Source organism: Phalacrocorax carbo, chromosome 3, assembly GCF_963921805.1.
Source record: "Phalacrocorax carbo chromosome 3, bPhaCar2.1, whole genome shotgun sequence".
NCBI classification, from domain to species: domain Eukaryota; kingdom Metazoa; phylum Chordata; class Aves; order Suliformes; family Phalacrocoracidae; genus Phalacrocorax; species Phalacrocorax carbo.
In genome coordinates this window covers 43,097,929-43,110,517 of record NC_087515.1, presented here as the reverse complement: position 1 = coordinate 43,110,517, position 12,589 = coordinate 43,097,929, and the positions used below count along the sequence as shown (strand labels likewise).

The 12,589-nt window shown below is 37.2% G+C and overlaps 1 protein-coding gene across 3 annotated transcripts in view; it reads right to left on the bottom strand.

Annotated features, from left to right (window-relative positions):
* The window catches only part of KIF16B (kinesin family member 16B), a 220,564-nt gene that overhangs the window by 153,902 nt on the left and 54,073 nt on the right, over nt 1–12,589 (bottom strand). For all 3 annotated transcript variants that reach the window (XM_064446735.1, XM_064446736.1, XM_064446734.1), the window contains exons 13-15: nt 4,920–5,039; nt 4,338–4,389; nt 2,971–3,108 (exon numbers count right to left, since the gene is read on the bottom strand). In XM_064446735.1, the coding sequence (XP_064302805.1) occupies nt 2,971–3,108; nt 4,338–4,389; nt 4,920–5,039 (310 nt within the window). The remainder of the gene's footprint in view (nt 1–2,970; nt 3,109–4,337; nt 4,390–4,919; nt 5,040–12,589) is intronic.

The window sequence follows — 12,589 nt, the reverse complement described above, 5'->3', positions numbered from 1 at the left end:
AAGTTATTTTTTTATTAGCAAACTATAAAGAAAAAAACAAGCAGTGGGAGGTTACATTAACTACAGAAGGGCTGGCAGTTTGGCCTAAAAATTGGACAACTTGGTTTAAGTTGAGGATAAATTTAGAACCATAGAATCATTTAGGTTGGAAAAAACCTTTAGGATCATCAAGTCTAACCATTAACCCAGTACTGCCAAGTCCACCACTAAACTATGTCCCTAGAGCACATCTACATGTCTTTAAAATACCTCCAGGGATGGTGACTCCACCACTTCCCTGGGCAGCCTAGTCTAATGCTTGACAAACATTTCAGTGAAGACATTTTTCCAAATATCCAACCTAAACCTCCCGTGACACAGCTTGAAGCCATTTTCTCTTGTTCTGTCACTATAACTTGGGAGAAGAGACCAACACCCACTTCACTACAATCTCCTTTAAGGTAGTCCTAGAGAGCGACAAGGTCTCCCCTCAGCTTCCTCTTCTCCAGACTAAACCACCCCAGTTCCCTCAGCTACTCCTGCTCTCCAGACCCTTCACCAGCTTCACTGCCCTTCTCTGGACATGCTCCAGCGCCTCAATGTCTGTCTTGCACTGAGGGGCCCAAAACTGAACACAGTATTCAAGGTGTGGCCTCACCAGTGGCACAATCACTTCCCTACTCCTGCTGGCCACACTATTCCTGATACAAGCCAGGACGCTGTCAGCCCTCTTGGCCACCTGGGCACACCGCTGGCTCATATTCACCACTGTCAACCAACACCCCCAGGTCCTTTTCCACCAGGCAGTTTTCCAGCCACTCTTCCCACAAGCCTGTAGGGCTGCATGGGGTTGTTGTGACCCAACCGCAGGACCTGGCACTTGGCCTTGTTGAACCTCATAACAACTGGCCTCAGCCCATCAATCCAGCCTGTCCAGGTTCCCTCTGCAGAGCCTTCCTACCCTTAAGCAGATCAACACTCCCACCCAACTTGGTGTTGTCTGCAAACTTACTGAGAGTGCACTCTATCAATGACCTGGACAGGGGGATCAAGATATTAAACAGAACTGGCCCCCACACTGAGCCCTGGGGGACCCCACTCGTGACTGGCTGCCAACTGGATTTAACTCCATTTACCACAACCCTCTGGGCGTTTAAGGTAAAGGACAAATTCTAATTGTGAATATTAATTCAATTACCTCTAGAAACCCTACCATACGTCCTGAAGAATAAAAAAATTTTCTAGTAAGTTATATTTACACAAAAAGGGCACATTAGCTGGAATTGAAATGCTGGAAGTAATCTGTAGAAGGAAGTGGTAATTAATTAATACACTGTATTTATTTTAAACTCTATGACAGTCTAAAAACTTAACATGTTTTTCAAGTGAACAGTTATTAATAATGAACTGAGACATTTAAATATATCAGCAGTTAATTGGTGTTACCTGAAGCGCATATTTAAGAAGGCTGGCACGTCATGCTGTGAGACTAAATGGTAACACAGCTAGGATACACGGATTGTGCATGAGTCATTGAACCAGTTATTTCATCAGCTGTGCCCACCTGATAACATGGTGGTCATCTTTCTGTCACACTCCGTTTAATTACACAGGCTACAGGTCAGCTTATGCAGCTTTCTCCCCGCCCCAATTTAGCAACTCAAAGCAACCTTTCCCCCCTCTTTTGAGTTGCAAATTTCTTCAGACAGACAGAAATTCGGGGGAAAAAAGGTAGTGTTTCAAAAATCAAGTTGTTACATACACCTGGAGAAGGGAAATAGCATCCAAATCCTACATTCTTCTGAGGCACAAACCTTTACTGCCTTTGAAATGCAGTAGGATAAAGTAAAGATGAGTCATTGCAACGGCAATTCTTATTGTTTACAGTGTTACTTGCCATTACCATCAATGTTTGTTGCTAACAATCTATCAGTGGGATTTACCCAAATATAAGACAAAGGGGGCTGGGCTTTCTTTTTTCCCCTCAGTATCTGTAACAGAAACAAGGGCATACGTCTTTCCTGTTGCATGAAGAAATAGACACTTCAGAAAATCAATGTCCCCTCTCTGCACCAAAAGTCCTTACTTTCTGAAAGCAGGCTTTTGAAGCACTTGTTTGAGTTCAGAAAAGATGCAAGACTTCCCTTTTTCAACACTGTATTCTTCCTCTACTAGAATAAGCTTACTCTGAAAACTTCTTTTCAGGAATGTAAAGTGACATTGCTTTTCAGGAACCGAACTGTGTCACTATCTCACTCCTAAACAAGTCTTCAGCTCATTGCTAAATGGGAAGACATTCTGGGTGCTCCTGAAAGATAAAACATCCCAAACCTCAGCTCTAGCACTCATCAGCTTACTTGTTAGCCAGTCCCTTACAGGCCAACACAATACACCTTTGATCCCACCTGGCCCAGCTGCTTTTTCATTTCTGGATTTTAAAGCTTTTATATTAAAATTATAATTCTCTAGAATTCCATAAGTTTTAGCCTCCTCCTTTTTGTCATTTCCCTACAGCTGCAGTTAACAGATACTGCAGCTGAATCTCCAGCTCTACAAGAGGATTTGGTAACAGTGTTAAATAGAACCTGCCGGAAGCTTGGGAGGGATGGAGGAGGTGGGCAGGGGCGGGGAAAGTCTCTCTGTCATTATTTTAGTCTTTTAGAGGCCAATAATCTTTTTCCTAATATCATAGCAACCTAAGCAATCTGGCATGGAGTTCACTTTATGCATAAATTTCAAACAAAATCAAATGGTAAGATTATGAAGTGGCTTAAATTAGTAAAAAATTCTCTTTCTTTTTGCCACATGGCAATTTTTTGACAGGGCAAAACCTTCATAGCTCTCCTGATCATTTCAGCCACAGATTAGCAGAAACAGAATTAAAACTAATTAAACAGTAACTCCTTTATACACATACAGATTTTTTTCAATGCTATTGCCAGAATGGAACAAAAGATGCTGTATCAGAAATAACATTACTCTGGGTAATACCTTGGTTTAGGTGTGTGGCCTCTGTAATCTGAATACCATTCACAGAACACTGTGCTCCATTCAGTGGTATTAGATTCACAGTACCATTGAGATTTTCAAAGATGCAATGCTCACTTTCCAAATCAAGACCATGAAGCACTAAATAAAAAGAAATAAAATAATTAGTCTCAAGATCTAGTAAGATTAGCATGCTGATATTAATTTATTAAAGACATACTGCACAACATATTTGAGAGTACCTTTTCTCTTTACTCTGGACAATGGGGTTTTTCCTTCCTTCATCATACTCTGCATGCCTTAAATATCAACACTATTTTGTATTGTTTTATTGTAATGGAAAGAGAAGTGTGTTGGGTTGCCTGGGGTTTTTTTGGTGTAATGTTCTTTCCTCCTATGTTTTAGCACCAGATTAGTAAATTCTTCTTCCCTTCTGATAGCAAATAGGAAAGTAAAATTTATGTATTTGGAGAGACAAGCAGGTTTTGACCCATTTCTGGGAAATAGTGAAAGCTTCTTGACCTTAAAGAAACCATGTTTAAATCTGAAAAGACAGGATATAATCTGTAATTGTAGACTAACAAGGATGGCTGAAATAAGGTTCTTATATTCAGGTCTTTTATTAGTCAGTTATGCTACTTTCTGTCTCTTCCTCAACTAATGTATGATTATCTCTACCTGTATTGTTTAATATCACAAAGCCATGCAAGTTCACTAGTTTTGTGAAATTTATATAGAAATTTTAATCCAGGCATCTTTTGACCCACACAGATGTACCAAATGGAGTTATTTGACTCTCGATGTCTCACCTGAGAATTAAAGGATGCAGTTTATTTAATGAAACTGCCTTCAAGCAACATATGTGACACAGCAGTCCAGGTCTGGCAGTTAGCTGCTTTGATAAGAAGTGAATTACAGCATCAGTACAAGAAACCTACCTACTTTTTACCAACTTCCAGAATTTTCTTCAACTCAAATCTAAAGTCGAAAGACTATTTTAGGTATAACAATGTAACAATACTGTCATTATACAAAGATTAAGAGAACAACTGTGCAGTAATTGTGACAGGTGTTGTATAAAAATGGATGGTATTTTTACAGGATGCTATTTCAAGAGAAGAAATAAATTAGTAGCAAGCATACGAATATGAATAAATTTTAAGACCACAACCTATTTGAGAAGTCATGCTCTCCAAAGAAAGTCCCACATAATTCAGTGCTCAAATTTTCTAAAAATTAAAATATGCAAGAACGTACAGACAACTAACTGAAAAAGAGAAAAAATTTATGAAGCTTTGTTCACATATCGGGATGTTAGAAGAAGGAAAAACAACTGAAGAAAGAATGTAAAAAAATGCCAAATTCCATACCAATATCCTGTTCTGTCACAGCATCTTCTCTGCCAACATATGTTTGGCCCTCCTAATAAAGAGAGAAACACACATCATTTTCAGTTGAAATCTCCCTTCCTCCCACAAAGATGTAAGTTATCCTTCCACTTTCTTGGAGTAACCTAACGAAATATATGTTTAAACATACATGAAAAAAATCAGGTAACATTTTTAGAATGCTTTCACAGTAATTATTATACAGTATTATTAGCAAATTCACATTTCAACTGTCCTGTGTGGAACCATCTTTACAGTTTTGAGGCAGTTAATCTAGATTTGGAGTTCAAGTCAAGCTTTACAATGAGATGAATGAAAAACCAATATACATGAGTAGGAATATTGAACATCCATCTCTGGTTAACCAGTTGACCCTCAGCATAAACCTAAACAATAAATTAACAGATATTTTAATTTAATCAGTTGCAATCTCTTAAGACCTTTTCTCACTATAGCAGAGAAATGTAATGATCACTACATTTAGATAGCAAATTAATACTACAGTGGGGGGTGGGGGGAATCACAAAGTGTATAAAGGCAATGGAAACACAGGTGTGTTTTTACCTTCAAGTGGTATAAGATGATACCGGTACTGAGCAGATCATCATCAATACCAATGAGATGAGGCAGTTCAGAATCCAACACCACACCTATCCCTTCTTTCCTCAGAGCCAAGGTTTGTTCCTGCAAAAGGACAAAAGTCTATTTATTAGGATGTGCAAGAAATACCACTCTTCCTTCTCTAAAACATGTTTAATTTAACTTATTCTCTAATATTAAAAAAAAAAAAAGGTGGGGGGCATGGGTTTTTTACATTTTCAGTGTGACTGTTTTATTTCCATTGAGCATTCCAAGCTTGCTGTTCAGGAAACGTGTGAAGGTGTTATTTGACAGAAACCAGACAAACAGCTGAAATATGCCAGATAAGGAAGATCAATCAGGAGCATAACAAAGGAATGTTGTCTGTAAGTAAGCTACATACCACCTAGCATAACAGTAAGGAGTATTTAAAACTCCTCAGAATTCAAGAGGGCTAAGGAATAGAAAACTGGAAAAAACCTCTTTGGCAATCCTTTAAACAAACTGAACAGCACAATAAAAACCCCAGACATCTGAAAACTCAGTAAGCCTAAGCAGTTAAAACATCATCAAATGAAAGAGAAGCACTGACAACAGTAAATAAATGCAGGAAATATTTGCAGTAAATATTTTCAATTTTTCAAAATTCCTTTGGGCAACATTGAACAGCCACCTGTAGGATAAAGCAGGACTACAGGTGGGAGACTTCAACCTTGGATAAAATATCATGTGATGTAGTACTGATCAGACAGTCTATGCAATAAATAAGAAACTAATTATAGCTTTGGAGTAAGTTTTAGTATTTATAAAGTTTATTTTTCAAGTTGGAATAAAATCCTATTGGCTTCTAGGCCTGGAAGATAATGGCAAAGACTGTTGATGTGTACACACACTGCCTTCCAAGGTTAATGTGTTTTTCTACGTAAAACAGCTAAGCCCTTACGAGCCAAGGAAGACAGACATGCCAGGAAGGAGAGGCAACACCAGCAAGTATCACTTCTGTGTATTGTATGCACACTTCTCTCCCAGTGCTAGAAAACAGAGAAAACAAGTTTCCAACAGCAGCATGACTATTCCTTTTCCAAGTTATCAGTATGCCTTCTCCAGAGCCAACAAAGACACTACACTGTTTGTAAGAAAAAAACCAGGTAAGTTGTTATATGTATTTTCCCAAGTACAGCAACTTGACAAATCTGAAAGAAGAAAGCAGATGCAATATCTCACTTCCCTGCACAGTACAAAACATCATCAATATTGACACTGTTTAAAAAATTGTAAGTATGGATACACCTGGTCAAGGTGAGAATGTGACACAACATACAAAAGACACTCCAAAACAAAACCAGGAAATCCAACGCTGGTCACGGATGGATTAAAAACTTCTCCAGCATTCAGGAAGACAGAAAAAGCTGTGATTCATGTTGCCCTGCAGCTCTCTGACATTCAAAACACACCCAGCTATTCCTTGATAGTATAAAAATGTCAGCTCATAAAACAAAAACACACAGTTTAAATCATCGTTTGAGTAAGAAAGTAATTTCAGTCAAAAATACCTACCACATATTAAATATTTACTGAGTGGCATCTACTGCTATACATGATTTATAATGTTCCCACATGACGAGGTTGAAGACTTAAAACACTGAGCACTGGTAGATATTTATGCAACTACTGGCACCCTCAGCCCAATGGAACCGATAAAATATTAAGAGCTGAACATTTTTTCTCCAGCATAACAAAGCATTTGCCAACATCCCTAATTGAGGAAAAAATAGACATCCCAGGAGGCAAAGAAATTATCATTAGGTGAGAAAAATCTCACAAATAATTAAGAATAAAGAAAAAAATGACTCTTCGTTTTCCCGTCTTTTAATATTTAACACATTTTCACCATATTCAGAAATGAAGTGTGTAATATTGTGATTTAAAATAGATGTGTTGCTTATTTATTCAGATCTAAAAATTAAAGAACACAAATTGAGTTTCTAAACCCTTAGTTTGTAAATTACTACCATTCACACAGAAAGCATCCTGTTAATGGAAACATTATAATAAGTCGTAGCTACTGTCCGCTGCATTAACTATAATTTATTTTTAACACTTGCTGTAAATTAGCTTTTATCTTCAGATACAGTTTACTAAAAATCCTGAATCTTAACCAGGTATCTGGAATAACTGTTAAACTTTAATCATTTGGCTTAAAATTTAATTTCAGATGCAAAAGCTTCTGCAAGGAAACCTCCAAATGTCAAACTGTGCCCTTTGCCAGATACAAAAATCACAGAAACCTCATCAACATCTGATCTTTATTACTCCCACAGTGAGAGAAAGAAAAGGCCTGAAGGAAGTAGCCAAATTATCCCTCCTTCATCGTTGATGACATAGGAAGGATGTTTCTAAAGGAGAGAAACCTCTTTTGAAATAAATTGAAGGTCTGTAAGCTATTATAAGGCAGAAAAATTATTAGGTCTGAGCCACGATATGATGCACTTTCCTTTGTGCAACACAGTTTTAAAAAGCAGTGAATCAAAAGTCAAATGACAAGAGCAGGAAAGGTCACTGTCCCAACTAAAAAACACTAATTCAGAAAACTTATGAAAACCTCAAGGTACAGTTTAAGAAAGCTGAATGTACTGCATCCATCTCAGCTTGAATTATCCTTGAACAGAAAAGTGTATACATACTCCCTCAGTATTTAAGATGCATTCATAAATTGTGGAAAATAAAACAAGCCAAGTATTATCCACAAAGGAGCACTCCAGTTAATAGAAATGACTGCTGTGTGAGAAGAGGGGGCGGGGAAAAAGGAAAAATGTGGTGGGTGTTTTGTGGTGGGTGTTTTTTTTGTGGGTTTTTTTTTTTTTTTTGGGGGGGGGGGGGGGGGGGACGCGGGGGGGAGCATCTAGATCAAATAGGCTAATTCTAAGCATAGAAACTCAGAAAGATAATTCTGGGCCAGTATATAAGAAAACACTTTGAGTCAAAGTTTAAACGGGGGATTATACTGTATATTTAAATGATGGTTTCTTTGAATGCAACTCTGACTCAGCAGTCAGAAATATCCTGATATAGTAAATTCATTAACACTTCTGTGAGAGATGTAGGAGCTACTGTGAAATCTCATCCCTTCTGCACCAATGTATTAGATTTGCTTTATTAACTGATACAGAGGCATCTCCAAGCTCACAGCTAAGATATATTCTAGTAGTTTAGGAACAAAATCTTTGTGTAAAGTATTTATTTGAGCCGTAGAGTTAATCTTCATCATATACAACTGCCCATGATATAGAACACCTCTAAGATACATAGGATTTCTTTAAATGTACACACAAAAATGGAATCACACAAGTTTGCTTTCTTAACAGCATTCTGAATTAAATTAAATAAGAAAATAACCCCAAAACACATTTCTAACATTCTTTGACCAATCTACCAGTAGAGTGGAACATATGCTGCTACTGGCCCAACACATATTAAAGAGTATACATAATTAGTACACTGCCGTTTTAATGAACAGACCCTCTTGGAAGAATTTAATTTGTTACATTTTCCAATGCAAAAACTCAATTCTTTTATTTAAATATTGAACAGTTAGCTGCTGGCACACAATCCTGAGAATACACTGTGCAGGCACTTTTAGTAAAACATAACATTATGCTGGATAAGTAAATTGTCCAGATGTCTATATTTAAATTATGCAAAAACACGTAATACCAAATTAAAGAAATTATGGGTAAAAATGTGCAACAGCAAAAGTCTTTGCATTAATATTTAACCAGCCTATACCAGAGCAGATTCTTACACTAACAGGTACTTTGGGTGCATTTGATTTCATTGAAAGTATGCTCTTATATCCTGAGTTCACAAAAACATCTGAAGATACTCAGTGGCCCAGCACTAACATTAAGCTTGCTGTAAAATATATAGATGTAAACAGCACAAGGGAAGTTCTTAATTCTTAATTGATTTTCCTCCAGTTATGTATGCAGTATACTTTGCATTCCCTTTAAATCACTGGAAAACAATATTTCATACCTACTGTAAAAAATACTCCATACTGATCAGAATTCAAAGGCCCCTGAAAATGTTGATTTCCAAACCCAGCAGATACATGGCATTATCCAGCAGATACAAGGCTATACAAACAGAGAGAGCAATAAATATGGATGATGCAGCCTCAGCTGGTAACTCCATAACCACAGTGGGTGAAAAACCCAGGACTTCACTCGCTGAAGTCAGAAATTTATATATTCCCCATCACAGAATGGCGAAAGATAGGTGATTTAAGATTATGGTTCCATCGCAGAGGTTTTGGACAAATCCAGGAAGTTGAGGGTAGTACTACTGAATTACAACAAAAAAGATAGGCCTATACAAGGCCAACACAGTTCACGTATGTGTGCTTTAAGAGGGCTACACAGCTTGTGTTTCCAGAGTTAACCCTTTCCAAAAAGAGAAAACTAGAAGACAAGGTGTATCTGCAGACCATGATGAATGCGTACAAACCCCAAGCAGAAGATTTCCCAAACAAGCAGTGCTCACTTACTGTTTGTTATACAAAGGAGTAGGAAAGAAAATCACGCAGCAGGAGCTCAAAACCACAAGGCAATCCCTTGTTAAATTGAAGGACACCGTTGATATAAATGATTTACACAGATGCAAGAAATGAACTGCAGAAACAGTGAGAAAATTTAAAAAGGTACTTCTGGACAAAGACACAGTTCCATAATTTCAAGAACTGCAGACACTGAAAGCATGAGAAGTCATCTTGGGAAGGATTGCTATCCACCTGCCTATGTTCCAAAATCAGGAACTGTTGAATAAATCCTACTTCACTTACAGGGGTATTTACTCTTAGCCACTATATTTTTTTCTTTAACAACAGCTTGAAGGACAAGAATTAAAACCTGATTTAAAGGTTTTTAAAGGTTTTTAAAGATTTAAAACCTGATTTCCTAGTGTCTTGATGTATACTATCAGTAAATATACCTTAGAAATTTGTGTTATCAATACAAATTCTGAGTCTCTTTCGACTCCTGCTGATCTTTTTACTTCAAAAAATTGTTACAGAAATTAATTCTTTAGCTACTATGTCTAAAAATCAACATAAGAAGACACTTCTTCACATTAAGGGATTTTTTGAGACAATGAAGTGGTTTTATCCTGTCTTCTGAGGGAGTAAGAACGATCCTATTTTGAACTCAAGTTTGTAGTAAGAAAAAAAAAATCTGTCACATATAATGATTTATTATGCAATGTTTTCTGCTTCTGGTGAATTACCTTTCAAGAGATCTGTGCAGCGACAGGGCAAACATGAAAGCAGCAATTCTGACCGGAGAGAAAGGCCTCCTTTCCTGGCCACCTCCCCAGCTTTTCAAGTTGTGAAACCTTCTATAAGTGCTGACATTTTTGAGAAAACAGGAGGAAATATTCTTTGGTGGATTATTTTTTTTGTCTGCCTTTACCTAGCCCTTTCTTCTTCTTAGTTCCTGCAAGGTCTAGCCCAACAACCCTAGACACTACATTTTCATTCAGATCATATCCCCTCTAATAAGAGGTAGCTTTCTGGTTCTTGACATAAAAGTACAGCAACGTTACCAGTGTTATATACATTCATAGCTTCATATTTTAATCACAATGTGCACTGTATGCCTTATTCAGAGAAAAAAAATCATGACATTTAATTTGCATTAAATAGTAAAAACCTGTGTAGATCCACTTGCAATCCTGACGACTGGAGAAACTACACTCCAATTTACCAGCACAAACAATTCTTCACTTAAACTTTATTAACCTGTAAATCCTTTCTGCATTTAGCTTCAGGTTGTCATCACATTATAAAGCCAAGCAAGAAATTACAGATCAGTGAGGTTTTTATAAAGTAAAACCCAGGAATAGTTTAGCTGAATAAATTACTAGAGCTTCCACCAAACAATTGAAGCACACAAGCTAAATTATTCTGCAGTTTTTCCATATTATGTTGCTTTGACAGCGTAACTAATTTACCCAATAATCAGGAACTCAAATCAACAAAATATTATCTTATTCTTGTATGCATCACCCATGCATTCCACAAAAGTCTAATTTATCTTTACAGTTACAAAATCTTCCAGATATGTCACTGGTATACATGATGCTTTTATTATTCCATTATTACCCTCCATACATTTATGTGTTTATCTACGTTAACCAAATACTCTTGTGAAATATGAAAGCTTTCCCTGCAAATGAAAAAATACTGTTTATCATCATGTTTCCCCCCACCTTTTTCTTTTTAAACGGGAAATTTTTACCTACTTGGATAAGACAGACAATCCTCCCCATGCAATTCCCTTCTTATGTAAGCTTTAAAAATGTTGTTTGCAACTATGTTAAATTCCATATAGTGTTAGTAACAACTGTCCTTCATGAAAACGCCTCTGTAACTTCGGTGTTGAACTCCAACTTGCATACAATTCTGCATGACTTGTGTAATTGCTAAAGCCTCAAGTCTGATGCAAAACCCATGAAGCATTTCTCCTGCGTATTCTTGGGTGTTTGAGCAAATGCTTGCAAAGCACCAACCTGTCACTAAGTCAGAAGTCTACCTAAGAGCTCTGAGAAAACCCAGTTATGCAACACGATCACCACCCTTGTACAAAACGGCTGTAGACCATGGCCCACTCCCACCTCTACATTATTTCTCTTCCCTTCCAAATACAAGCTTTCTAACTGTTGTTTTCCACTCAAAGTTTATTCCTGTTATTTGGGTGAAGGAGTCCTAATGTTCTGGAGAGGTTTTTAATGGATTAAAAATAGCATGATTTAAGAGGAATACACTGCCTACAGTTCTGTTTCTATTTATAAAAATTATCTGAATAATTCTAGATTTAATTCTTCAGAAAGAAAAGTGTTACATAAACAGATAGGCTACTATGAATTTTCACTGCATTGCATGCTAATTATTATGCTCATGAAGAAGACATAGCCAACTATTAAAGTTGCATTCACAATATCAAGAGGCGAGCATACTAAAAATATAGTAAAGTTGTCAGTAAGCCCTACAAAACACAAGAAAGCATACTTGATTAGTTCTGTAATTTAAGCAAAATTTCAGGAATTGTATCTCTGTTTAAAACGCTGGCAACATTTCTTCTACCTGAGGGGAAAGAGCTGAAAGCTATCTCCTATTTTACCAAGTGCAGTTCCCAAATACCATTAAATTCTTATTAGTCCAGATGCTTTTGCACTGCGAACTATTTCCCATCAATCACCCTTCTATTATTCTAATTCTTACAGTCATCCCATCCTCTGTGGGATGCTCTGCTAGACAAATCACATCTCCCAGCTTTAATATCAGCAAACTTTACCTGTTAACACAGCTAAAGAAAGTGTTAAAAATGATCAAGCCCAAAACCAAGCTCCAACACCCCCTCCCCCCCAAAAAAAACCCCTATGCTACCACCAACTTCTCCTTTCCCAGTTCCACCACTCCCATCACATCCTCTGTTTAACCACTTTTATTTAAACTCTAATCTCCATGCTACCTAAATAAGGAAAGAGTTTCCTATGTGTCCTAGGGTCAAATGCTTTACTGACATCCACAGAGATGAGAATCAGTCCTACAGCTGTTTCTAGCAGGGATCACTGACAGCATGCGCTGAGCAGACAAACCA